This window comes from Neomonachus schauinslandi, chromosome 4 (genome assembly GCF_002201575.2).
Source record: "Neomonachus schauinslandi chromosome 4, ASM220157v2, whole genome shotgun sequence".
Lineage (NCBI taxonomy): Eukaryota > Metazoa > Chordata > Mammalia > Carnivora > Phocidae > Neomonachus > Neomonachus schauinslandi.
In genome coordinates this window covers 30,894,403-30,921,764 of record NC_058406.1, presented here as the reverse complement: position 1 = coordinate 30,921,764, position 27,362 = coordinate 30,894,403, and the positions used below count along the sequence as shown (strand labels likewise).

The following is a 27,362-nucleotide window of genomic DNA, read 5'->3' as shown; positions in this document are numbered from 1 at the left end:
CAAAGGGGCTCCAAGCTGGGCGTGGAGTCTGCTTGAGATTCTCTCCCTCTCCCTTTGCCCCTCCCCCCCCCAAACGCACTCTCTCTCAAAGAAATAAAATCTTTAAAAATAAATAAACAGGGGTAATAACAAACTCATAGGACTTGGAAAATGCATTTCCTTAAATATACAGAGATAGAGCCACCTTTAATCCTGTCCCCACCCCTTTACCACAATGGCCTTTGCCATTTCGCAGGTGTCAGGGTGTGGTGGCCTCTCCCCGCTGGAGTCCAGCTCACATGTCCAACTGTCTGCTCAGCATCTCTTTCTCAGATGTCTGGTGGTCTCCCCAACCGAACGTGTTCAAAACCAAACTCGACTTGCCCTCAAATCTTGTTCCCCTTCTATCTCCCCATCTCCATTAATGGCACCACCTGCCACCCAGGGGCTCAGGCCAAATATCTAAGAGTGCCTTTGATTTTTCCTTTCGCTGACTCTCCACCTCCTGTCCTTTAGCAATTCCTATTGGCTCTACCTTCAGAGTAAATCCCTGGACAGACCACAGCTCCCCACCCTGACTAAGCCACCACCATCTCACCTCCGACTGGCCTGCCCGCCTCCACTCTGGCCCAACTGTGACCCACTCTCTTCATAGCAGCCGGGGTGATCTGCCTACAACACAAAGCTGGAAATCATCACTCTCCTCAGAACTCTCCCCTGACTTCCCGTCCCATTTGGAGAGCAGAAGCTAAACTTAGCGTGTGCAGGAAGGCCCTGTGAGCTCTGGCCCCCACCCCACCTCGCAGACGTGATCCTCTCCCCCACCCCACCTCCATCACTGCGCTCCAACCATCCCGACCTCCATGCCATTCCTGGAGCACCAAACTGATTTCCACCTCCAGGCTTTGCACTGGCTTTGCTGCTTCCTCTGCCTATTTATTTCTCCCTTACTCATCCAGGTCTCTGTTCCAACATCACTTCCTTGGAGAGGCCTTCCCCAACCACCCCCTCTCCAAAACAATGGCCCCATCCCCACTCTCTCTTTCTTTGCTCTGCTTTACTTATTTTTTCATAGACTGAGTAAATGAAGAACAGAAATTCACATGAAACAAACATTAAAACATCATGTCACCAAAGCCCCCAGTTTGTATCCGCTGAGAAGGCCCCCAAAGCTCTAAAGCACATCCCTCCCTGACCTGTTGGACACCCCAGCATCCTTCCGAGAAGGGAAGAGAAGGCAGGTCTCTGACATTGACCAGCTCCATGTGGTGGACGCTGTTTCAAAAGCCCCTGAGCTTCACCTCCCCTTCGTTCACACACTGGATGGGAGTTTCACCACCCTAGATGCTCAATACAGTGGAGCAGGTACATTGAATCTGATAGAGAACATCTTGTGTCCCAGGCACTTGAATAATTACCCCATCTTCCAGATGAAGAAATGGGGCCCAGGGAGGGACAGACTTGCTCCAAATCACACGGTGAATCAGTGTGATCTCTCAGCCTACCCTGGTCTTCCTGAGGGGTCCTCACACAGACCCCACTCTCGGGACAGTGGAAGGGAGCTCAATGTCTGGAGCTTAGGCAGAGAGGAGACAGAGAGAAGGAGCCGGAAGCCAAAGTGTTGCTGTGTCTGTCAGAACCAGCGTATGGCTTCATTCATGCGACAAACAAGGAGGAAGGATTGTCTCTAGCCCCCTCTGGGGCCTCAATTTCTCTGTCTCTACAATTATAGATAGTACACTATCAAGCTGGCTGGCTTGGCCTCTCTATAATTGCCCCAACAGAGATGTCAGACTGACATGCGCTTTCTGGAGCATCTTTGCCCATCAGGTCTGGCTGCAATTTGGGGCCCGGGCCCTCCCTTGCCTGACCCAGGAGGCCGAGCTGGGACACATGGGTGCTGCCTGGCTGACTCTCCCCGGCTGGGCTGCACCCCACGCTGTGACTATCCCGCTCATTCGGGAAGGCAATAAGGAGATTAGGGACCGAACAGGTAGACGGTTTGCTTAGATCCGTGGTTCTCCACCTACAGCTGGTGTCGGAATCACCCAGAGGACTTGTTCAGATACTGACTTCTGGGCCTCACTCCTAGAATGTAAGTATGAGGTGGGACCTGAGAATTTGGATGTCTGTAAAGTTCCCTGGTGATACTGGCGCTGCTCCCCCCCGGAACCACACTTTGAGGATCACTGACTCAGCAGCTAGGCGTGGTTGCGGCTGATTCAGTGATTAGCCAGCTCACGGCTTTTTGAACAACTGCAATTATTACTTTCCCGGCCTCACCCCACCCCCCCCCACCTTCCTGAAATCACTGCAGAAACAGCCACAGGGCAGGGGGAGCCAGGATGGCCCTGCTGGGGATGTGGGTCTCATGCCAACATCAGCTTCACCCCCGAGTCACTGTGTGACCCCCAAACTGCTCCTGCTGGCTGAGGGCTTCCTGACAGACACTGTGCCAAGCCCTCTACACGCTTATTTTTAATTACTTCTCACAACCACGCTGTGAGAGCAGAACCATAATCATGCAAGGCTTATCAATGAGAAAACACAGGCTCAGAAAGGCAGACTATGACGGCTGCAAAACTCTGTGAATACACTAAAAAAACCCTGAATGGTGAGGGGGGGATTTTATGGTATGTGAATTAGAGCTCAGTAAAGCTGTTATTTAAAAGGAAAAAAAAAAAAAAAAGATGGGCGCCTGGGTGGCTCAGTTGGTTAAAAGGAAAAAAAAAAGAAAAGAAAAGTATACTAGATTGTCCAAAGTCATAAGGTGGGGACCTAAACTCAAGTCCACCTGGACCACCAAGCCATACTACCCCTCTGGGCCTCAGTTTCCCTGCCTGCAACATGAGGTGGGGGACATCAGTCTTATGACTCTCCAGCAGAGGGGTAGAAGGAAGAGGGTCTGCCAGGAGCTCAGGTCCAGATTCTCTGGGGATGTCCCCAGAGAGACAGATGCTTAGAGACTAAAGAGGTGGGGATGTGAGTCGGGGGTCACACAGCAGAAAAGGGGTTATCTCCCAACCTCTGAGGTACGTTCACTTAAGACGTTGTTTGCCATCTACACTCAGCCATGTTGATTATAAAGCCAGAAATGAATAACCCAGACCCCCCAAGAAATGAACAAGTATTGCAAAGCGATGACGTGATGGACGAGGGGATAACAGGTGCCAAGGGGCTTGGGGGAAGCCCTAAGACAGCTTTCACAGAGCCAAAGTGGAGGGATCTGTGAGGACTTGGGGGAGGTGACAGCCAGTGCCCCCAGCAGGAGAGCTGCGGGCACCAGGGTTGTGAGGGCCTGTCTACAGCAGTTCTGGATGATGCGGGCCCAAAGTGAAGGCACTGTGGAGAAACCAGGGGGCAGGATCCAGGCATTATGAACGGTATCCTCGAGGCTACAGGGAGCCATTGGACAGTGTCGTGAGAGGAATGACATGTGTGATAGGTGTTTCAAGATCACCACTCGGGTGGTGTGGAGCATGGATTGGAGGGGGTGAGACTGATGGGGGAAAAGCAGATAGAAAGTTCCACAATCATTCAGATGAGAGACGAGGGTGACAGCACCAAAAAGAAGTGGACAGATGGAGGTTTCAGGGAGTAGGATTTGGTGATGATCTGGAAATGGGGACAAGGAAGGAGAATGACCCTCCTAGTTCTGGGGTGGGCACCAGGTGAATGAAGGTGCCATGAGGGAGCAGAGATGGGAGACGCTGCTGGAGGGGCAGGTGGGGGCACACGGGCAAACACTCAAGGGCATGAAGAGAGACACCGGAGCCGGAAATGCAGATTTGGGGCACAGGCGGGCTAGAGGCCACAGTAGTGGCCGAGATGGCTCAGAGAGCATGCGGCACATTTCGAGGCGGACCCAGTGGGACCCCAGAGGCACAGAGGGAGGAGACATACTCCACCCCAGATGCGGAACGAGCTGCCAGCGAGACGGGAGGGAAACAAGGACAAAGAGGAGGCAGAGATGCCAAGCAAGGGGGTTTCAAGGAGGGAGCAAAATGACAGTGTCAAGTGCTGCCAAGAGGTCAAACAAGATAAGGCCTGAAAAAACGTCCACTGGATTGGGTGACAAGTTGGTCCCTGGGCACATTGGCAAGGGCAGCAGAGGGGGCGGGGGGGCGGGGGTGGGGAGCGGCGCAGGCCCCGGTGGGATGGAGAGGCAGAGGGGTGTGAGAAAGAGGGAACAGGGGCATACAGATAGCTAAAGTCTGCCGGCACGGAGTAGATGCAGTGGCTGGAGAAGGATGTGGAGCACAGGGACTGGGCTTTGGTTTTTTATTTTAAGATGTGAGAGCCAGAGTGGAAGAAGCCAAGAGAGAGGGAGAAGTTGAAGATGGGGGAGAGAGAGGGAGTGATCAATGGAATGAAGTCCCCAGGGCAGCGGGGAGGCTGGGATCCCGAGCATGGCAGGGCTGGTGCTGAGCAGAAAGGACCCTGCCATCTTGGGACAGGCGGCCAGGGGGAGGGGCTAGGTGGAACAGGAGGTTGGGGGACCGGGAGGCCAGAGTGCTCCCTGGGGACTGCGACTTCCTCTGCAGAGGTGGGGGAGGTTTGAACAGCCAGTGTGGAGGGAAGGGACTAGGCCCTGGGGAGGGGTCCCTGGGGAACACAGGACCTTTATCCCCTATCGTAAGGATGGGAGGAAAGATCCAGAACATACAGGTGCTCCACATGTGCATTTTTTATTTGGTTTGGTTTGGGACTTTTTTGGTTTTGTTTTTAAGGCTTCATGATCCTGAGGGAGGAAAGCAGCCATGTGGGATGAGGGGATACCCCCACCCCCAACCAGGCCAAAGTAAATGCAGAACCAGGCCATGCCCCTTCCTTCCTCCTGGGCCTCCTTCCTTCTCTCCAGTGTCCCTCCTCCCAGATAGCCCTGCCAGTGTCTGCCACCTGCTTGGCCACCAGCTGGCTCCCTCATTTCTACAACTGGCCTTGGGAGTATGTGACCCCACCCAAACCAGGACCCCAAAGGCAAGTTTCTGTCTCCCCACCCGGGGACAGCGAGGGCCAGTCTGTCCCCATTCAGCCAAGGTTTCCGGAGGACAGAGGCCATAACCCCACCATCTTCCAGCAGAAAAGGGCTTCTTAAGCCCCAAACCAGAATTGATACTGAACAAGGGACCTCAGCTAGACCTGAGGGGCTCCCCCTGACAGTGGGGTATGGCGTGGCCTGGAGGGCCCCAGGCTCGTCTGGGGAGAGCAGGCTCTTACTTTCTCTTGCAGGGGGATAGAGGGGAGGGGCAGTCGGCCAGGCCTCAGAGTGAGGCTCTTTCCAAGAATCCTCAGGGGCTGGGACGAGAAGTTTCCCCTGATCCAGCGATTCTAAATATGGCAAAGGGAGCAAAAGCACGTGACCCAGGGCCCCACACCAGGGCTGCTGCTGCGGCCGCTGCTTCTCTGGGCCAGAGGCCTATGCTGGGGGCTCAGGGTTAGGGATGAGGTCTCGATGGAGCCTCAGTTTCCCTGTCCACAACATGAAGGTGGGGCACACTCAGTGAAGGCTAAAGTCCCTTCAGCCTTACTACTTTCCAGAGTAGGGTGGAGGGGAGAGGGCTGAGCCCTCAGCTCAGTTCCAGATTCTTTGAGGATGTCCCTGGAGGGACGGCAGTCGCCGGCACATAGTACAAAATATGAAAAAAATGCCCCCTCTTGGAGAAGCAATTCGAAAAAGGCGTTCCCTTTAGCCTGAAAAATTATAAGAAGTTGACCCCTGTGGACGGACCCACAAGAAACAGGCACCCCTTATTCTGGGCTGACCGAGCCCTTAAGCATGGGCTGGATTTCAGTGCCACCAGCGTCTCCTTGGCCAGGCCCCTTGGCAGCGCACAGGGTGTACCAGGGCGTGGGCAGCCCCCGGGACAGCTCTGACAGCCACCGCAGCCCGGAAGGGCCAACCCTACATGGTACCACCCGGCTCCGTGCCGCTCTCCTGGCCACCACGGACTCATCCAGAGCTGGACACTGACCCAAGAAAGGCCCCCCTCTAGGTCGGGCCCAGCCAGTCAGGTTGTCTTTCTCAGGAATGGAACGAAGAACCACAGAGGAAAGTTGGCAAGGGTGCAAAGAGAAACGGACACGAGGCCGCTGTTCCAGAATCTCATCTCCCCTCCTCTGTTCTGTGAAGCCCCGACGTGCCTCCCTCCGTGATGCCACGAAATTCTCCCCTCTCCTGGCAGGAAGGGGTCCTATGCCTCCACATGCCCATTTGTCTTAAGCTAGCGTGAATGCTCTCAGTCCCACTAGGATGTGGCAGGCAGTGTCTTCTGGACCAGGTGTTTCATGAATCATAGCCTGGTCCTCTCCCACCTGGACCAGCTCCAAACCCTCCTACTCCTTCTCGCTGCTTCCCCCTGCCATGCCAGCCAGACTACCTGGTGCACCAGGTAAGTGGGCTGAGCAACATGTCAAGGGTGGGAACGAGGAGGGAGCCACCCATCTGTTTGGGGCTGGCCAGGCAGCGCTGACTCCTCAAATAAACAGGGAGCGTGGGCTCCCCAGCAGGAGGCCAGCGAAATGAAAGCGAAGTAAGGAGTGGAACACAGGCAGCCTGGATTCTGGAAGCTTAAACAAGAGAGCCAATGGGAACCTTCCCCTGGCTCCACCTGAGCAGCTCCATGTAGATTCGGGTGACTCAGTTCTACATTCTGGGCTTGGCATAAGATTTCCTTTGAACGAAGAGCTTTGCTGCTTTTTTAAAAAGTGTGAAATCCACCGACTTACAGGCTCAGGCCCAAGCTCCCAAGCACCAAGCACAGTTGCAAGGAAGGCCCTTCCTGCCCCACCACCTCAATCCCCACCGCGCAGAGCCCAACCCCGCACTGGATACTCCATTGTCACACAGCTCTATCTCCCCCAACAGCCAGCGACTTCTCCCTCCCAATCTTTGCTCATGTCGTGTCTGCCCCTCCTCCAGGTGTGGCTGGGTTGGCGGGGGGAGCCCACCTCGGACTCCCTTCACTCCCCATCCCCCTCTCTATGCCCACCTCCATCATCATGGCATTTACTTCAACTGGAGAAAAGCTGTGGGAGGAACTGCCACCTCCCACAGACCAAGAGCTGGTTGAGGTCTTGTCCTTTCCACCTTGAATGCCCTGTGCCCAACTGAGAATGGGTGCTGGGCGAAAGCTCCCTGAGAAAAGGCACAACCTAGGCCCAGGACCCCAGGCATCACCCCCCACCCCCACCCCAGTGTGCCGCCACCACCCTGCTGGCCGCTCCTGGCTGGGCATCTCCACCCTCCCTGCAGCAGGTGGGGTGAGAGTGAATCAGGGCAGGTGGCCACAGCATGTCACTCAGCCACTCGCTGATGCATGGGGTGTGCACTCTTGCGGGGGAGATGGGGAATAGGCAAGTAAAGGTTCAAGATGTGATTTGCGCCCCACGTTGGGCACAAAGTTTACTTGGGGCGCCTGGCTGGCTCTGTTGGTGGAGCATGCGCCTCTTGATCTTGGGGTCATGAGCTCAAGCCCCACGTTGGGTGTAGAGCTTATGTAAATTAAAAAAATGTGAGATGATGATAGAAAAAAATTAAGTGGGGAAAGGAGAGAGGGAACATGGGTATGGGAGTTAGGGACTATTTTATAGAGGGTGGTTGGGGAAAGCAGCATTGAGAAGGTGACTTTTCAGCAGAGATCTCAAGGAAATGAGCGAGTGAGCCATGCGGGTATCTGGGAAAATAGCGTTCTGAGCAGAGAGAAAAAGCAAGTGCAAAAACCTGAGCCAGAGGGTGCCTTGTATGCTCCAGACCATCAAGAAAGGAGTGCCCCCAGAGTGGAGTGAGGAAGGGGGAGTGGTGGGCAGCGAGGGCAGAGAGGCAGTGGTGGTGGGAGGCAGATCATCTGTTGGCTCCTGTGAGGATTTTGGCTTTTACTCCAAGTGAGATGCGGAGTTCTGAGCCTGGAGTAAGGCAATCTGACTTTCATTTGCAACAGCAAGGGCTGTTGGGTAGAGAGCAGTCAGTGGTGTGGAGTGGGGACGGGGAGGGGGTAATGGCATTTGCCCCCACAGCTGTATGATCCAAGCAAAAGATGCTGGTGACTTGTACTAGGGGGACGGATGTGGCAGGAGGGGACCAGATACTGACTCCATTTTAGCACAGAAAGATCCCTTAGAGTGAATCAATCCTCTCATTTATACAGGGGAAACTGAGTCCCAGAGAGGGCATGATCTACCTGTGATCATACCCTAGAGCAGAGGCAGAGCTGGGTCTGGCCCCTAGATTTCCTGATTCCTAAGGTAATGTTCTTTTGATTTCTCCTCTTCCTGAAGGAGGACCCAGGCACCCGCCCCTCACCCCCACCTCAAAAATTCCCGCATCTGAGCATGAGCAGCATTTCTTCCTGCAGCGAGTGACAGGGTGGCAGTGGGTTCAAGGACTGCCCAGGCCCCCAGCTACTTGAGCCAGGCAGGGGTCAGGGGCACCCCTAAGGAGCCTTCTGTCCTCTGAATCAGCAGAACCTTCCCAAAGGGGGGAGCGGGAGAGGGAGGGAAGAATCCAAGCCAGGGGAAAGTGCTCAGTCCCCAACACTTGGTTGTCAGCACTCCCGGAGCAGAGAGGGCACCAAGAGCTGACAGGGTGGAACAGGAGATTCAGGGAAGGCTGCGCCCCCTGGGGAGTCCAGGCCCCAAGGTTGAGCCCAGCCTGGGAGTGCTGCAGACTCAGCCAACTGAGAATCCCACCCAGTGGGAGGTTTAGGGGGCATAGTGGGGAGAGGTGTTTTAATGCCTTTGCTACCAGTAAGCAAAGCAGTATGCAAACTCATGGGCCACACCTGGGGCAGTTGGTTACAGCTGTCCTGAGAGCCTCGCTCCCCATAGGGACCCTAAATCCGGGCCCAGCCAGACTGAATCCAGCAAGACTGACTCCGGAGGGCCCTGACAGCTGGAAAAGCTTTGCTGTATGACCTTGGGCCAGGAGTACAACTTCTCTGGGCCTGTTCCACAGCCAAGGTGGAAGGGTGGTTAGGAGGGTCTTACTTAGGCTGGAAGCCAGAAGTAGAATGCAGACATCCTTTCAGTTCTGCCTTTAATGGGAGAGGCCGCCCAGACCCTAGTTCCAGCTGATTCAGAGTCCTCTAAGAGCCGGGAGCCCGCGTGGGGGCTCTCTGCTCTTTGTCAAGGTTGGGGGCTGCAGAAGGCCAAGCACAGGGGTGTGGACAGGGCTAGGAACCTAGGTCGATGGGCTCTCTATCCTGACTCTGCACCACTCAGCTGAGGAGGTGGGAAGCTGTCTCTGAGTCTGGCTTTACGACTGAGGAAGGGTCTCTGAGGGCCCTATTTTTCACTCATCCATCTGGGACTAGTGATTTCAGCTTCCCCAAAGGGAAGTGAGGTCCTAGCAGCTCCTGAAGCTGCCAGTCCTGAGGAGCTTCTAGAATCTGAGGAGAGGATCTTTTACATTTCATTTGCATGGTGCTCATTTGCATGGAAAGTCTATCTCCAAAACTCCTCTACAATTGAATAATAATAGCAAGGAGGAGTCAGGGTAGACCAAAGCGAAACTTCCAAAAGCTCATTAACCACAGAAAGGGCGCTGGAGGTCAAGGAAGGGGACATATTGCACCTCTCTGGTCCTGACGCCCCCTCCTTTTCTAGCGGAGGAAGACAGAACCCTACAAGTATCAGATCCAAAGGAAGAGGGCTTCAATTCAGCTCTGACCCTGATCTCTGCCAGGCTCAAGAATTCGGGGGACCTTGTCTTGTGGGACTTTGTCTTGTGGGACCTTGAGCAAGTGAGCTGGCCCACGCTGGGACTCAGTCTCTTCGTCTGTCTAATGGAGCCAGGGATCCCTGGTGCAGCACTCCGGAGGCAGGGGTCTGGCCCAGATGAACCCCGCGCTGAGGGGTTGCAGAAAGGCTTGGGTTCACTTAGGGACACTGAGGAGGCTGACTCCTGGCGGGACTCTTCGGGAGAGGGAGGGGCTCCTGGGAGGAGGGCCCTTGAGAGGAGGGCCCCGGGGGGGACTCCTCCCTCCGCACGGCCCGCTACTCGCTTCCCCTGCAGGGGCCTCTTCCTCTGCTGCCAACGCACAGCCGTTCGGCGCTCCGGGGTCCGCAAGGTCGGCCCCGCCTCCTCGGCGTAGCGGGGGGCTTACTGGAAGGGGCGGGACACCAAGGTGGGTGGGGCTCTGAGTCCTCCCCGGGAGGGGCGGAGCTTCGCCAACACCCGGCACCAAGCGCGGGAGGGGCGGGGGCGGCGCTGCGGCTCCGGTTACCTCCTTGCGGCCTCCCCCGCCCCGCCGGCTTCTTTTTCCGTTTCCAAATTAACAATTGAAAACGCGGCGGCCTGAAAGGCGAGCAGCGGGCCAAGCGGAAAGTGTGAAGGTGCCGCCACGTCCCCGAGGACGGGGGCGGAGTGGGGGGCGCGACACCCTGACTGCCCGGGGCTCGCCCACCCACCAAAGCGACGTGTGGGCACTGAGCGCCCCAGGGCACAGAGGTGCCAAGGCCCCTAAGTCGGGTCTTGGCCTGATCCAGCCCCTCGTGCTGTCCTGGCCACTGCAGTGTCTCAGGACCCAGTGCCCAGGCTCTGGGTGGTGCCAGCCCCCGAGGGCGCTGGCGGAGGAAGGGGGGGCACCAGGGCTGGGTTACTACTCTCGAGGCTGAGTGCCCAGGAGGGTGCCAGGCAGCACCCTCATAGCACTGTCCTTAAGGGCTCCCAGAGTCAGCTAGGTTTGTGTGTGGCCTCAAGCAAGTCATTTCAGCTTAGAGAGACTCAGTTTCCTCATCTGGGAAATGGGGAGGGAAGATCCAGGGCTGGTTGTGAGGAATAAATGAAATGAGAAGATGCCTGCCGTTGGCCCACAGCGAACACAGTAGATAGCAGCCATTATTATCTCCGTTGATAATGATGATGATATTGAGTCCTTGGCACCCTTTCGCCTTCCTGTCCACCAGTGGAGAATACTGGAATTGACTGGTCTTTTCCTCCCCTCATTTCCTCAGGGCCTCCCCCAAAGCTCCACTTAACAGATAAAGAAACTGAGGCCAGGAAGATCCCTCATAAGGGGCTCCAGGTCATTTGTAAGTGAAAAGAACCAGGGCCTGAGCCCAGATCTGACCCTCAGGCCTGGACTCATCGTACAGAGATGAATGGTCCCTGGGGTCAGGGCCCTGGGCACTGGGGCCCTCCTCATCAGTGTTCTCAGACCTGGGTGCTGATCCTAGGGCAGCTGGAACAAATGAGTGGGCAATGGAGAAAGTCCCCTCTCTCAGGCAGGCAAGAGCATGGACCAGTGAGCCAGAGGGTGGACACCAGGGAAAGGTACAGTTTCTGGTCCCCCAGGCCCCCGTAATGTCAGCTCCATGAATGTGCGACCTTCTATCCTGTGCACCACTATCTCTCCCACACCTAGAACAGGGCTTGGTGCATTATAGGTCATCAATAAATATTTGTTGAGTGAATAAGTGAATGAATGAACAAACAGGTCCCCTCTTATACAACTGTAGCCTCCCACTCGCCACCGGTGTGAGGTGGTCTTCCATAGGGAGGTGGCTTTGGGGTGAGGTGCCCTTCTCCCCAGCGTGGAGACACAGGGCCATAGAATGGGGGGAGGAGACAGAAAGCAGGAGGAGAAGATAGAGGAAGAGATTCCAGAAAGCAGAGTGGAGATCAGCTCTTACTTCCTAGCCTCCCACTTCCCACTCCTGTCCATCCAGGGACTAATCCCTTTCCCCCTCCCTCCAGCCACTTCTTCACTGACTGCCATGATTCTAGCTCCATCCCCACCCCAACCCTAGTCCACTTACCTCCTGCTGTCTGAGTGCTCCCACCCCATTTACAATCCTATAATGGCTCCTTACTATGTACCATCTAAAATCCAAGCTCCTCAACCCAGAGTTTGAGGCTGTAAACACACAAGCATCAGCCACACTCCACCCCTCCATACGCTGTACATTTCTACCCTGGTGACTTTTGTGCTCTCTCCCCTCCTTGGGATGGACCCCCTTCCTCCCCAAGAATCCCTGCTCTGCTTCGGGAAGCCGTGCTCCCCCAGCCCCTTGGGATTCCTGGCCCTTCTGGGTACCCCTGGACTCCCTTGTGCTGAGGCTGTTCCTGCCTCTGTCCATCCCCCACCCACCACCACCTCATTAGGATCCATCCACCAAGGGCAAGGCCACTTGTGACTTCCCCACATCCCCCAGGCTGGCCGATTAGATGCTCAGACAGTATCTGGGAGGGAACAGGAAGACCCAGGTCCCCAGGGCCTTGAGCATCAGTGAGTCAGGACTTTCCCACTGTTCTATGAAGCCTCAGGGCTCTGGGTAAGGGCATCTTAGGGTGGCTGCAGAGGTGGGTAGGTGGAGTGAGGACCATTGTGAGCCCACCCCAAACACTGGCAGCACTGGGGAAAGGGTCCAGATGGGGACCCACAGACTATTAGTCTAAATATTGAAAAATTTAAATCAAGCTAACAAGTTGTTAGCTAAAATATGTTCCACTCTTCCTGACACATACACCTTCGTAACAATCTGGAAGGCCAGGTTAGAATTTAAGATCTTGGACTCTTTGGAGTTCCATGCTGGAATCTGGCAGGAAGGGTTGCGACCCTCCAGCCCCCAGCCCACGTTGTGCCCTCTTCTCTTCCCGCACTGGGCTCATCCCTCACCAGGAGTGGCGTGAGGTACACTCCTGTGGGTGCCCTCACCTGCTCTTCCACGCTCCATCTCCACTGGCTGCAGACAGCTGCCCTTGGTTCTAGAAGTGCTCACATACCTTGGCGCTTGGAATGATGAGCCAGGAAAGAGGCCTATACAAACCCTGGAGGCAGGCACAGGGATCTGGGGGCCGGGAACTGCAGGGTTACCTGAAATGTGTTCTAGAATAAGCAGGGCTGTGTAAGACTCTGAGCTGGTGGTATGCAGAGCCTTACAGGCTGAGTGGGCAGGATTCTGGGCCCCTACCCTTGAATCCACCTGGAGAGATGTCGCTTTGATATGTTTTATATATTGTGCTCCTGCGTCACATTTCACCTAAAGAACCAGATCTACTGCGTAAAACAGTTTGCAAAGCACTAATCTCGCCCCTCCCCTCCTACTGAACACAGAGGTAGCTAAGGCTATGGGGGGCCAGCGACCACAGTCATGTAGGAGGTTAGAGCAAATCCAAGGCTCCTGCCTCCTGCCCAGGCCTTGGCCTCCATGAGCACTTTTCTGATCTGCAAGATCCAGTGCCTGCAATGGAAAGGCTGTTGGGAGGAAAGAGTGCCCAGTCCCTGGTGGGGTTTGAGCAGGCCGGCTGCTGAGGCCCCCTGCCCTGACCGCAGCCTGGACCCTCCACTCAGGTTGCCCAGCTCAGGCGTGAATTGAGAGGCCAGACCAGGCCTGAGAAGGAGAGGGAGTCCTGGTATAAATAACCGTGGGGGGCCGGGATGTTTGGGCCTGTCTCCTGGGCTACGGCTGTGTTTACTGCCCAGCGAGGGGGGGCATAGCCCACACATTTGCCTCCCTGACTTGTAGCCAAATTTCTCCAGGAAGGGGTGGCCCAGGATTAGCCCCAAACACTCCAGCTCTGCACCCCCATGAGGTCCTCCCCCTAACTTTGCCCAACATGGGCCCTAAACCCCCCTGACATTGCCCCCACCCTTCAGCCCCAAATGCTGCACAACATGGTGTCTCCATTAGCCCCAAATGCCCCAGAATTTGCCCCCATAAGTCTCAACTCTGCTCAAATCATGGGAGGGTGAGGAGCATGAGTATGGCAGAGGAAGGCCCCAAGCAGAGGAGCTGGGTTATGTGCCAGGGATCTGAGCTGGGGCCACTGGGCAGGGGAGGCAGAGACAAACCTCTCCCACGGCCCTGGCCAAGACAGAGTAGGGCAGCAGACCCCAGATTAGGAGAGTGCAAATCCCTCTTCCCAGCCCAGTGCCCATCCCATGCCTGTCATGTGCAGGGCATTAGATGGCCAGACCCCAGCGTGGGCGGGACAGGCAGGTGCCCTGTTGGTCATGCTGCGGCCAGCTCCTTTCCCTAGCAAAAACCCTCAGTGCAGGATGGCAAGGGGGTCCCTTTCCCCATGGGGGGACAGCAGCTGCGGTCTGCTCAAGCATGGAGGCACAGGGGTTGATAGGAGCTGAGTTCCAGCCTGCGGGCCAGCCCAGCCTACCACCCCCCACCCCCACACACACACTGCCCAACTGATTGATGGGTCTTGCTTGAGACACTAAGCTGATATTCACTGAGAGCAGAGCCCCAAAATCGGGGCTGTGTCTATCAGGGGCCTTAGGTGCCTGGACACCCAAGCTCTAGGCCCATATGAGGCACTTCCTAGCTGAATGACCTTGGGCAAGTCCTTCTCCTTTCTGAGCTTCAGTGTAATATAGCGTAACAATATCTTCCTCCAGGGTTGTTAAGAACTGAGTGGGATGCAGTGAGCAAACATTAATTAAGCCCCACAGTGGGCTGGCATGGCTCCAAGTGCTTTGTGGACCATCCAGTGGGAGAGGGGGCATCCTTCTCAAGACAAGGTAGCATTTTGGATCCAGAGGCTCAGGCTCAGGGATGTGATGGGGCCTGCCCAAGAGCACCCAGAGGGAACCTGAGCCCACGTGAGCTCTGAGGAAAGTTTTTCAGTTATTTATCTGTCTTGGGGACAACTGAAACTCTTGAGCTAAGCTGGGCTCCAGTCTGGGCTCTGCCACTGACCTAAGTTTAGTCCATGCCCTGTTCTGGGCCTCAGTTTCCCCATCAGTAGAATAAGGAGAGAGGGTAAGACCAGTGATTTCTGCTTTCTATTGAGCTGCAAGACAGGGAGGGGACAAAGAGATGGGGCAGGCCGAGCCACCTAGGTTTGGCCCCTTTCTCAAGGGCACCGCACCACTAGCTGGGCCAAATCCTTGGGGGCTCTCATGAGCCTGTCCTAAGGCTGCTGTTCTGGGGACCCCCACAGAGCCTAAGCCCGTATCCCCAAGCTCCTTGCCCACAGCCTCAGGGCCTGCACCCATACCCTCTGCTTCCAAGGGCGCCCTCAGCTCAGCCACACACAACTACCCCCAGGCCAACAGGCCAACCTTTGTATAAGCAGCTCAAAGTCCCACAGGCAAAGTCCTAGGGCTTCAGGCCAGGTCCTGCCAGGCCTTGGCAGGGTTAGTGGGCAGCTCCAGAGGAGCCGCTCAGGGGGCTGGGCCATGAAGGGGAAGGCAGAGGGGAAAGGAGGCCAAGTGGAGGGCATCCCCGTGGCTCCCTGCCAGAGTTTTCCCCCTTACCATCCTCCTTGTGAGATCCAGAAAGATGTTTCTAAAATACCAATCTGCCCAGGGGCGCCTGGGTGGCTCAGTTGGTTAAGCGACTGCCTTCGGCTCAGGTCATGATCCTGGAGTCCTGGGATCGAGTCCCACATCGGGCTCCCTGCTCAGCAGGGAGTCTGCTTCTCCCTCTGACCCTCCCCCCTCTCATGCTCTCTCTATCTCATTCTCTCTCAAATAAATAAATAAAATCTTTAAAAAATAAATAAAATAAAATAAAATAAAATAAAATACCAATCTGCCCAGGGCATTCCTGTCTTCAGTTCCTTCCTGGACTCAGTCTCCTCCAAGAAGTCACTGCTCCTCAGCCTGGCAACCTCAGCTCATGTCCCAGCCTCTTCTCTGCATACCTCCTGCCCCCTCCAGGCTCCCACTCTCCTGACCTCTTGGACATCTTTGCAACATGCCATGTTTAGCGTCACCTCTGGGCTTTGCCCATGCTAGTCCCTCTGTCTTGAATGCTGTTCCATGCTCCTTTTTGCCTGGTTGACTCCTACTCCTATTCATGTTGCAGGTCTCAACTTAAACCTCTTCCTCCAGGAAGCCTTCCTAGCCATGCCCACTTTGGGGCTGGGTTTGGCCCCTCTGTGCTGGGCTCCTACGGGACTCCGCACCTGCCCAGACAGTTGCCAGCCCCTGGCCCATCTCCCTAGGGACCGAGGGAGGGTCTGATTCACTGCTCTGTCCCCAACATCTGGGATAGTGGCTAGCCCCAAGGGACTGCCGGTGAAGGCTTCCCAATGAGAGAGCAAGTTCCCAGTGCAGAACTGGGGTGGAGGACAGAAGCATGAATTTTAAGGCTCAACTAGTCCTCATATCGGCCACAGGCCCACGGGGGCCAGTTCGGCGTAATACGGTGGGCCAGGACATACCCCTAGCACTGGACTTCGGGGCTTTGAATCCTGGCCCTCCTACCTACACCCAGGCAAGTTTCTCAATCTCTCTGTGCCTCAGCCGCCTTAGCTGGGAGATGGGCATAACCACAGCCCCCACCTCATCCGGGTGTTGAGAGGAAAAGGGGCCAGGAGCCACGGTGAGTTCTTAGAGCGGCAAATACTATTGCAAATACTATTATGTTCCCATTTTGCAGATAGGAAACCTTTGCTAGTGCCAGGTCAGTGCTCATTAAAAAACATTTGCTGGGGCGCCTGGGTGGCTCAGTTGTTCAGTGTCTGCCGTCAGCTCAGGTCGTGATCCTAGGGTTCTGGGATCGAGCCCCGCATCGGGCTCCCCGCTCGGCGGGAAGCCTGCTTCTCCCTCTCCCTCTCCCACTCCCCCTGCTTGTGTTCCCTCTCTCGCTGTCTCTCTCTGTGAAATAAATAAATAAAATCTTTAAAAAACATTTGCTCTTAGTGTCCCTCTTATTATCGAGAGCCCAGCAGGAGAGGGAGACGGAGGCACCGGGGAGTGGGGGGAGTGACCGCTGGAGGCCACCAGCAGGAAGGTGGCCTTCCCGCCCCAACCCACATCCCCACATACCACATGAGTGTCCCCCCCGCCACACACACTGACTGCAACCCCGAAGACCGGCTCACACCAGAGTCCTTGCACACTCAGCCTTAAACTGCCACCCTCCTGGGCACTCAGCACCTACTGGGGGTGTGACAAAGCCACATGCTTAACCCTCCCGCGTCAACGTCCTCTTCTGTGTGACGGGGTAATAACAGTGCCCACCTCCTGGGGCTCTTGGATGGATTAAATGAAGTGGGATATGGAAAACATTTGGCACAATCCCGGTATAGGTTAGACCAGGGATGTTCTTAGCGTATGACACACGGGGTTCAAACTCAGATCCTGGCTCCTGCTAAGTGCACCGTGGTCCTGCGGCCCCGGGCCCCAGAAAAGAGGGAGATAAGCCCATGAAAGGTACAACAAGCCCTCTGTGCTTCAAGGGCGTTTGTGGTTTCCGAGGTACTTGAGCAGGAAGTGATCATTCCACGTGGAAAGAAGCTGGTGCCTAGGAGACATTGAGCCCCTCCCCGGAAGCACAGGCGGCAGTTGAACCCCAGCGGCTGACTCCTGCTCCAGTGCTCCTTTAACTGAGGGGTGAGCCCTGATTCCGGCTGACCCTGTGCGCACCGACCCCGGGGCCAGTCTTGGCTAGAGCCCTGGGCTGGTCCTCACCCCTCTCAGCTCTCCGGGGCTGACAGCGCCGGAGGCCCAGGCGGCGTAGGTGACAAGGCTGAGCGCTCCTCCATCTCCCCAATCCTTCCATCCCCACCCGGACGCTTGTGGCCCTCTGGCCCAGGAGGGATGAGGCAGGAAGGCGCCCAGACTCAAGGATTTCACGCACTGGTGAAATTTCCAAAAAACACTTGGGGACTGGTTGTCAACTTTTTATTTTGCCAAGTAAGGACATTTGAAAAAAAAAATTCCCAGCCCCATCATTTCATAAAAGAAAGGACATAATCTCAGACTAAAAGTCCTTTAAATGGAATAAATTTAGCCTTATGAAAAAATCACCACATTGTCCTTATTTCCCTGGATTTTGCCTTAGGCCACTGAGAACCGCATGGGTCAGCTGACATATCTGAGAGGCACTCGGAGCTTGGGCTTGGGAGTCACACAGGCATGGATTCGAATCCTGACTCCACCATGGACAAGCAATGTAATCGGGTGCATGTTATTTTCCCCTCTCTGAGCCTCACTTTCCTATCTGCAAAATGGGAACATAATAGTATTTGCAAAACGCCAGCTCCTGGGAAGAAATCAGGCAAGCCGTGGCTCCCAGCCAGGGGTGCCTCCCTGTCTCGTCACTGCCTGTGACTCCCCATTGCCCACGGGGCAAAGCCCACCTCCATCACTTGATGATCCAGGACAGGGTAGACAGAGGAAGGGAGTTCCACCTCAAAGCCTTTGCTCCCATTGTTGCCTCCAAGTGGCGTGCACTTGGGATAAAAATCACACCAGCTTCCGGCTCAGTGCCTGCACACAGAGAACCTGGGGTCCTTTCTCCAATTTCCCTCTAGTTGGCACAATGCTTCTCGTCCTTATAACCAGCCTCAATGCCACCTTCAGTCCCCGGCTCGGCAAACATTTACAAATCACCAACCACATGCCAAGCACGGTGCTCAACCCCCACCTCCCAGACCTCACAATCCGATGCAGAAGAACGCACAGGGCTGGGTGAGCCGGGCTCCGGGGAAGGGTCCCCCATTGAGCCTGGGGTGGAGCGGGGAGTGATTCCAAGAAGAGGTGGTGCTCCAACTGAGAAGTGAAGGATGAAGAGGGGTTCACTAGATGATGGATAGGCCGGGGGAGGGAGTTTTAGGCCAAAAGAAAAGCACAAAGAGCATTAAACAGCACATTTTGGGGACACTACAAGTGGCTTCTTAGGTGAGCAACAAAGGATGCTTGAGGGACGCTGGGGTGGCTCAGTTGGTTAAGCGTCTGCCTTCCGCTCAGGTCATGATCCCAGGGTCCTGGGATCGAGTCCCACATCAGGCTACTCAGCAGGGAGCCTGCTTCTCCCTCTCCTCCCTGCTTGTGCTCTCTTGCTATCTCTGTCTCTCTCTCTCTCAAATAAATAAATAAAATCTTAAAAATGCTTGAGGGAGGGGATTCCTGACTTGGGCAGTGAGGGGTAAGGGAGTCACTGTTGGGGGGACTGGGGAAGCGTAGATCAGAGGGAGAGGCTGAGTTTGAGGTGCCCACAGGATGAGGGGGCAACGTGTCCACAGGAAGCTGCAGGGGATGAAACTGCAGAGGGCCAGGCTTTCATCCCAGAGAGGACCCCCAGTGTCACAAGAGTACATGAGGGTGCTCCCCACCCACAAAAACTCTGTACAGTGAGGAGGACACAGGACAGAGCCCCGAGGAACCCCAACATTCAACGGGCAGAGAGAGAAGAGCCAGAGAGGCTGATTGAGGAGAGTCAAGGGAAGGCCCAATGGGCTTAGACCCTCAGGGGCAGCATGGCAGCATCCCCGGGAACCCCGGCCTGGGTTTGAATCCTACCTCTACCCCATATCAGCCATGTTGACTTGGGGCCTTCATTCCCCTCTCTGTAAAACAGGGCTGATTTATTTCTTACAGCAAGGAGAATAAAGGGCAGTGGGGAGAGGGCCGACAGCCTGGGGCGGCCTTCAGCGCACCCCCAGGCTGCACCTCCCTCCCGCTCCTGGGCCCTGGGGCCCCCTTTCCTCCCGTCCTCTGTCCCCCCACCAGACTGCCAGCAGGCCCCGGAAGTGGGGAAATTAGACGAGTGAGTGAGCTCGGGTGGAATTCTGAGGGAGACATCCCTCGGTCCCGGGCCACTCCAGCACAACCCCCATCTCCTGAGGGGGCCTGTGTGCACTGTGTCCTCGGGCAATCAGGTCCTTTCTCCTGGCCTCAGTTTCCCCATGTGTGCTAAGAAGCCACAGCTCTGCTTGAGCTCCGAGCCCTTTTTGGTTCTGATGCTCTGCAGCAGGACTAGATGAGAAGGCCTATTTCTGCCCCAGGAGAGGAGATCCCACAGGAGTCTGGGTCCCCATTATGCCCAGGGACTGGTCCCTCTGGAAGAGGGTGGCAGCCGGGCCAAGGAGGGCAGGAGCAGAGGCGCCCGGAATTGTGCTGACCAAGCTCTTCCTTCCCCCCTCCTTTGCTCCCTGCCCCCTCCCCTCCCAGGGGACAGCCGAGCCCAGCAAAAAATAAACCCAAAGACGGTGACCTGGGGAGGCCTGAGGCTCCCAGGGAGGCGTGGCAGGGAAGGAAGGGTGGCAGAGAGGCAGCCTGTGACCACTCCCCCCCAAAGCCGAAGGGCACCTGTTCTGACCCCTCTCCCCCAACCCCCAGAGCTCGGCTCAGAGGGAGCAGGTTCTATCTACTCTCCATCCTCACCCTGTGAAGGAGGGGTGCTACTTGCTTGACAGGGATAATTAGCAGAGTAAATCTTGTCCAGGCCAGCTAGACATGGGTCCGAAAGTTTTGGGAAGGGTACCCCAGGGAATTTCACTCTACCTCCTGGTTATTGGGCAGTCCTTCCTACTGTCTGACCTCCATCCCTTACGCTTCAGTGGGAATCATGCTCCATTTACCTCCAGCAAGCTTTCCCCCTTTCCCACCTGCCTGGCCTAGATGTCTGAGCAGTCTCAGGAGAAAGTGCCTCCCCCCACCCCCCCGCCCAGATTTCCCTGAAAAGATTGTGGAGGGCCCCTAGGCCAGAGACCCCACTCCACCCACTGTTCCCCAATCTCCAAGAAGGAAGGAAGAGGGAAGGAACTGCTGAGCTCCCTGCTCTCTTTACCTCCCTCCCTCAGGCACTGCCCACGGATTCCCAGCCCAATTAGTCTGCTGCCTGGGGCTGCCCCTCCCGTTCCTTCCTCACCTCCCCCCACAGGTGCCAACCCCCAGGGCACACAGATCCTGCCCTAGGGACAGAGTTGCCCAGAAAGCCTGGAGTCCTGGGGGCACTTTATGGGGGCCCCAGAGGTCTGACCAGCACCTTCTCACTAGCCCCCATCAGAGCCCCAGCTGAGGGGCAGGCAGCCTCCCGAGTGCCCTTCTAAGTGCTCCGAGTCCTCTGAAGGGCCCAGGGAGAAGGTGCTGGAGATTCCCCTGCCCCCCCACCCTTCCTGCAAAATTCAAGGTCTGTACAGTGGCTCCTTCTGTTCCTCCAGAGTCACTCTGTGCCCAGCAGCCTTGGATGGTCCACGTTCCTGTTTAGCCCCATCTTACGGGGGGCAGGGGGATGAGGCTCTGGGATTGGGGAGGAGTGTGGGTGGGTACCTTCCCAGCAAGTGTTGAGATCTCTGAATCTCCTTTGGGATCCCCTGTCCCCATTCCCCAGGATGATATGCTCAGGAGACAGTGGGGCATCGCCTCCTCTCCCAAGGGTCCCTGAGCACCGTGGCTCTACTTCCATCTCCCTGGGGCCAGGCTACGTGCAGGTTTGACCGTGAGGCCCACACCTCGGCCATACAGTGACGCGCCCCGTACATCCTCCGCCCCCACCCCCAACACAGACACGTTCACACCCACCCCCAGACCTCTCTGCCAGGGCCTGGGAGAGGACGCCGGAGAGGCCAGTGGCCGGGCAGGCTCAGCAGCCCCTCAGTGGGCCCTGGAGTCCTAGGCCGGGCGCAGGCCTGGTCTGCCTCTCTCTGCCCCCCAGGCCTGGTACAGGTTGGAGTTCTGGAGCCACCGTTCACTAGCTGTGTGGCCTTGCACAAGTGGGTGGTGTCCCCTCACCAGCCTCCTGTGAACTGAGGATCACGCAGGGCCTGCCTTCCCTAATGGCTGTGGGGGCTAGATGAGGGACTGCAAGGCAGGACCCCGCAGAGAGCTCCAGCCCCGCCCCCCGTGCAGTCACCCTGGACTCTGCGCTTGGCCAGCCCACGATGGGACCCTCCCAGGCAGAAGAACAGTGAAAGTGACAGCGATAGAATAACCCGGTGGCCGGTGGCTACCGCCCGTGCCCAGCACAGCGCCCACACTTTAACCCAGTCGGCCCTGACTATCCCGGCTTTCAGATGACAAAATCGAAGCTCAGAGAGGTTAAGTAACTTGCCCAAGGACATGTAACTGCTTAGGGTGGAACCAGAAGCGATCCCAAATCTGTCAACTCCGAGCTCACGCTCTTAACCCGCTGTGGGGCAGCCTCTGGAGAGATGACAAGTGCCCCCCTCTTTCTCCACCCCAGCCCCACAACTCCCACACTTGGGGCGTTAGGGAGGGGCTGCCCCTGAATTCCCTGCTGGGACCCTAGCCCGCAGGAGGGTCAGCCCTGCGCAAAGACCCCCGTGGGTGCGGTGTCGGGGAGGAAGGGCGATGAGCTGCTCCAAGTCCAGGGAAACTCCCTGCGCGGCCTCCTTGGGGGGCAGGGGCAGGGCCCTGGCCGCTCCGCAGAGCCTTCCTTTCTCCTGCTCCCCAGGAGGTTTCAGCTCCCTTGACTGGCTCAGAGAACCTTAAATTAATCACCCACTCAAAGTGCTGCCATCAGCCCAAGAATAATCACCTCTTGAAACACTCCTGGCTCCAACATTTGGAGAATACAGGTTTCCGCAGCAGTAGGGACTAAAGTCAGACATTCAGCAGGGCTTTCTCAACGGAAGGAATGAACGTACTATGGAGTTGAGGTGGGGTAGCAGTGAGAAGTCTAACCTGCTCCAGTGACCCCAAAGGAGAACTCGGGCAGGAGGACACAAAGGGGCCTAAGGGGCAGGGAGAGGAAGAGAAGAAGGGATAGAAAGCTGGCAGGATGGTCTCTCCATTCGCCCCCTCCTCACAGTACAGGCCAAACAAAAGAATGAGAACTGAAAAACAGCAGCACCAAAAATCTGGGTCACACTCCAAGACTTTCCCCATCATAAGGCCAAGTTCTTGGGGCATCAGTCTTCACCATCCGCTGGGGCAAGGAACAGATCTAAAGTCCTGATCTGGGAGGCAGAGGGCCTGGGTTCCTGGCACAGTTGACCACCGATCTGCCAGGTATGACCTGGGATGGGTATCTGCTCCTTTCCACGCCTCAGTAGACCCAGCAGCACGCTGCAGGCCTGGCAGAAGGGTCCCAGGGGGCCCCTTCAGGGAAAGCAAAGGCCAGCCGAATTCTAGGAGGCCAGGTACCCTGCTCCCACGTGGCCCTGAGGCTGCCCTCCCAGGTGGACACACAGGTGAACAGAGGCCTGTAAGGGCAGCCTGGTGCTGCTGGTGCAGGGGGCCTCCACACAGGTGGAGGCAAGAAACTTAGGGACGGGGTCAACTCTCTTCTGTCCTAGGGGTCTGGGCTGGGGCTGCAGGCCCAGGTGTGTGTCTATGAAGTCAGTGAGAAGGTGGGGGCAGCTCTGTATTAGATTTCTTTCATTGGCTGTATGATGCAGGTGCATCTGTCTCACCCATGGCCGCGTGTGTCAAAGTTGTAGTGAGTGTGTGCATGAGACAGTCGGGTGTGCGGCAGGGACGTGTGTGTGTGTGCAAAGCCAAGTACAACCCAAGTATGACCGCTTTGGACGAGGCTGGACAGTTGCCGTCCATTCACACAAACTCTTGCTCCCTGCCCACCCCCTGCTGCCTGGGTGCTGGGTGCCGGGTGATGGGCACAGAGAAGGTGACACAGGAGCACCGCTCCTGCGGGTCCCGACACTGGGGTGCTGGCTAAACCGAGATGCAGGAGAAAGGCAGCTCTGAGTCAGACCTAGCTCTCAGGAGGCTCCTCAGAGACCTCTCCTGAGCCTCAGTCTCCCCAACTGTCAAATGAGGAGGATAGCAGCCCCCGCCTGGAGGAGGTGGTTTACGGAGCGCACTTAGCACGGTGCCTGGCGCACAACTGCTGTTCCATGCACGATCAGAAACTTCTGTTCCAACTGCAGGAGCCCCCACCCCCCCCCCCCCCCCCCCCCCCGCCCAGGCAGCTGCAGGAAGCAGGAGGGACGTCCTCGATAGGGAGTCAGGAGTCTTGGGGTCTGGTTCCGCATCTGCTTCTGATTCACTGTGTCACTTGGGTCCCCAGAGCCTGAGTTTTCTTATAAGCAAAATGGGCTGTTCAAATGTGAGGACCCGCCGAGTGGGGACGCCTGAGGGCTCTGGGTCCCCTTTGCTGGGCTGATTTCCATCCCAGGCAGTGGTCTTTCTCAGATGGTCAGGGTGGGAGCTTGGAAGACTCCAGGGTTAGGAGTCTGAGGGCTCCAGGAGCTGCCGCCACCCTCCTCCCCTCCCCATTCCCACAGCTTCTGACCCCAGGGACAAGGCTGAGGAGGATGTTTACAGAGTGTAAACCTTCACATAGAGAAAGTGCTGGGCAGCTGGGGGCTGGGAGCAGCCAGAGTCTCACAGTGGCGCGGGGGAAAATGGGGGGTAATGACCTTGCCCTGTATCAGCCCCTTCCAGCCCTCTAACTTTAAAAGGGAGGCTGGGGGCAGGGGGAGCTTTGAGAGGGTGCAGCGAGGAGGTAAGCATTCTCCTCACCCCACCCCACCCCACCCCATCCCCGGCGAAGGCTCAAAAAGCAGGATGGGCAGTGATGTGGTATCTCTCAAAATTCAGAGGGCAGGGCGTGTGAAGGGTTGAGGGCTTAATCAAAGACTGGGATGCCGAGGAGGGACTGCGGTTTGGTGACAGGACCAGGGGCCTACAGAGAGGTGAGAGAGCTCGGAGAGGGGCCCGCAATCCCTCATTCTGGACCTCAATAAAGAGAAGACGGGAGTCAGCAGTTCCCAATTCCCAGAGACCACAGCTGCACGGGCAGGAGAGGCGGGATCCGGGCTTGTCCTCTGGGCAATCCTTCCACACTTCGGGGCCAGAAAATGTGCAGGTTGTGTGGGGACCTCGCCGGCAGGTGTGAGGCTGGCGTCCCCTGGGGTGAATGGACTCAGCTCACCCCAATCGTCTCCTTCCTGAGCCCTCCTCTTCCAGGCTTTTCTGCCGGGCTCCCCCTGCTAGGGCCTGAGTCTCTGGGAAGGGGGTGCTAGCTAACTGTGCGCACTGGGACCCCTGCACTTGAGCGGCCTCTGAGCACCGCAGCGGAGGTGGGAAAGATTTGACGGAAAGTGCGGCAGGAGGGCTAGGAGTGCAACAGCAGGAAGCACTTCCTGGCAAGAACAGCCAAGACCCTACAGCGAGTGACTGAGAAACCCCACATCTGGAGCGCCTCAAGAACAGCAGAAGCCTCCTGTCTGGCCCCCTCCACCAGCCCCGGGAATAACACTCATCTTTCACACTCAGGCCCTTGCAGCAAACCAAGCTCTTGCCCACCTATTACCTCACCCGAGACGGAGGCCCACAAGGTTGGGGTTTCTACCCCACTTTGACAGCGGAGACTTCTAAAAGCTCAGAGAGGCCCAGAGATCAATCCAAGATCACACAGCACCCAAGACGTGGAGCTCCCGACCCCTCGCTCCATTTGATCTCTAAGACAGATGACCAGTTCCCTGAGATCCCTAACCCTCTGGACGTTTTCACACCGCATTTCCTCTCCCCCAGAGCTCCTGAGATGCCTCATCCCTGGCCCCCCGGGGACAAGTGGTCAGAACAAGCCTGCCCCTGGCCAGGGCATTCCTGGCATCCGGAAAGGGCAGGATGTGGGGCAAAGGCGCCAGCAGATTTAGCTCCTGGAGAGGTAGGAGAGGCCCTTCCAGAGGAGGCGAAGACAGCGGCCGGCCGGGCGACGTGAGGCGGGTCCTTCACCTCTGGTGACCCCCGTGGGGGCTGAGAGGACAAGCCTCAGGACGAAAGACCCCCCCCCTCAGAGGCTTACTGGCTTCCCCGGCCCAGCCTTGCCTTGGAAGAGTCATCTCCCGTGGAGCCCATGGAAGGCACAGTCGCTCTCTGCGGAGTGTCTCAGCCTCCTTGGGCACCCCAGGCCGCATGTGGGCAACTCGGCCACCCTTCACCACAACTCTCTGCAGCGAAAAATATCCATCCCGGACCCCTCAATGGGCCCTGGGGGTTGGGCTACTCCTAACAGTTGACCCCGACCCTAAGTCTGACCTCGTGTCCTGACAAACTCACCTCTGCCCCCGGCCTAGCCCAGCTGGAGTCTCTGCCCCGGGTCAAGGCTGCCACCCCCAGGAGCTGACTGGCTGACAGAGTTCTCTTCCTCCGCCCTCCCTGCGGCCAGGGGGCTCTTTGGCCGGCATTTTTCTCCCCTTCACCTCTGCAATTCTGCGGGCCCAGGGAGGATGGGACAGAGGCAGGCAGGAAGACGGACCAAAAGACAGGTAGAAACAGACAAGTAGAAGTCTGAGACAGACGGACAGGCAGATGGACAGGTGGACAGACAGGCACACCGAGGGACGCCTGTCCCACAAGCGGGATGGAAACAGACAAGAAGGACCACTGGACAGTGAAGGAGGTGGGGGAGACGAATGGACCGGCCAACTCGCACACAGGTGGGTATTCTGGCAGAGGGACAGCCAGACAGGCAGAAAAACTGTCTTGACAGTCAGGTGGACAGGCAAGGGGGCCACCCAGGAGACCCCAAGACCAGAGAGCCCTCTCTGAAGGCAGCAAGAAGGGATTAATACCGGTACATTTTCCAGGGACCGGAGGTCTTTCTCGGGCACCTCCGGGCGTCCCAGTGCCAGGCCCAGCCCTTCAACTGATATCCGTGGGGCCTCTCATGTTCCCGGCGGGGCCAGGCCGTCCCCCAAGACTGAGCTCTAGGCTGCCAAAATTCACTCTTTACATCCAAGAGGGGTCAGTGTTTTTGAAAGTTGCAGGAGCCTGGCAAGGGGGAGGACGGGGCCCGCAGCGTCAGTGCTTCCACACCGACCGCTCTCCTCTTTCTTTTTGCCCAGGGTGCCCGGAGCCGGGCCTGGTGCCACAGCCAGCGGGCTGGGCGGGCTAGCGGGCCCAGCCACCGGGGCAGGCAGGGCCGCCTGCTGCTGCTGCCACTGGCCGGTGCAGGGTGGAGGGAAGGCTGGGTGAAGACAGGCACACGGCACACACGAGTGTCAGGGCTCAGGTGGCTCACAGGGACCCCCGAGCTCCTACAATGGGGGACCAACCCGGACTGCGGTGGAGGCCATCCCTGTAGAGGGCCATCTCCAAGGGGAGCCCGGGTGGGAGCCCACTGTGGCAACAAAGTTGGGGAGATGGTAACAGAAACTGTGTGGGGGCCAGTGGGTCCCCTTTGTGTCTGGGGCACAAGGAGACGGGGGCAGGGAAGAGGAAAGGGGACCCCACTGTAGTGGCTCCGGACTGCAGGAGGATGGGGGACAAGAAACTGGATGTGGGGAGTACCTGGGACAGAGGAGCAGGGGTTGGAGATCAGAATGAAAATAGTTGAGGTGGGGAGGTCAGAAGCGAGGTCAAGCAGGGGTCAGGACCTGGGGATCAGGGTTAAGGTCCGGCTGGGGGACCAGAAATGGGGCTCAGGCCTGAGGGTGACGGAGAGGAGGGTCGGCCGTGGGAATGGGGGGCAGGGGGCGGAGCCAGGGCGGCCCGCGGGCCCCAGGGGAGCCCAGGCTCAGGCAGGGGCGGCGCCGGGCGGGAGCGCGGGGGCGCGAAAGGGGGCGCGGGGTCGCAAACTCACATGAAGACGTGGTAGACGAAGGCCCAGCCGCGGGGTCGCTCCAGCACGTTGTAGACCCAGTTCTGCAGGCGGCGGTAGCGCTTGTGCGCGGCCGAGGAGCGCTGGCCGCAGGCGGAGCCCGAGCCCGAGCCCGGCCCAGGGAGGGGCGCGCCCGGCGGTAGGGGGCTGCCCAGGAGGCCGAG

At 57.3% G+C, this 27,362-nt stretch overlaps 1 protein-coding gene across 1 annotated transcript in view; it reads right to left on the bottom strand.

Moving 5' to 3' along the window:
* The window catches only part of KCNQ4 (potassium voltage-gated channel subfamily Q member 4), a gene marked incomplete at its 5' end in the record, with an annotated part of 51,639 nt that extends 24,277 nt beyond the window's left edge, over positions 1 to 27,362 (bottom strand). Inside the window, one exon of the mRNA XM_021684427.1 lies at positions 27,181 to 27,362. Within this exon, the coding sequence (XP_021540102.1) occupies positions 27,181 to 27,362 (182 nt within the window). The remainder of the gene's footprint in view (positions 1 to 27,180) is intronic.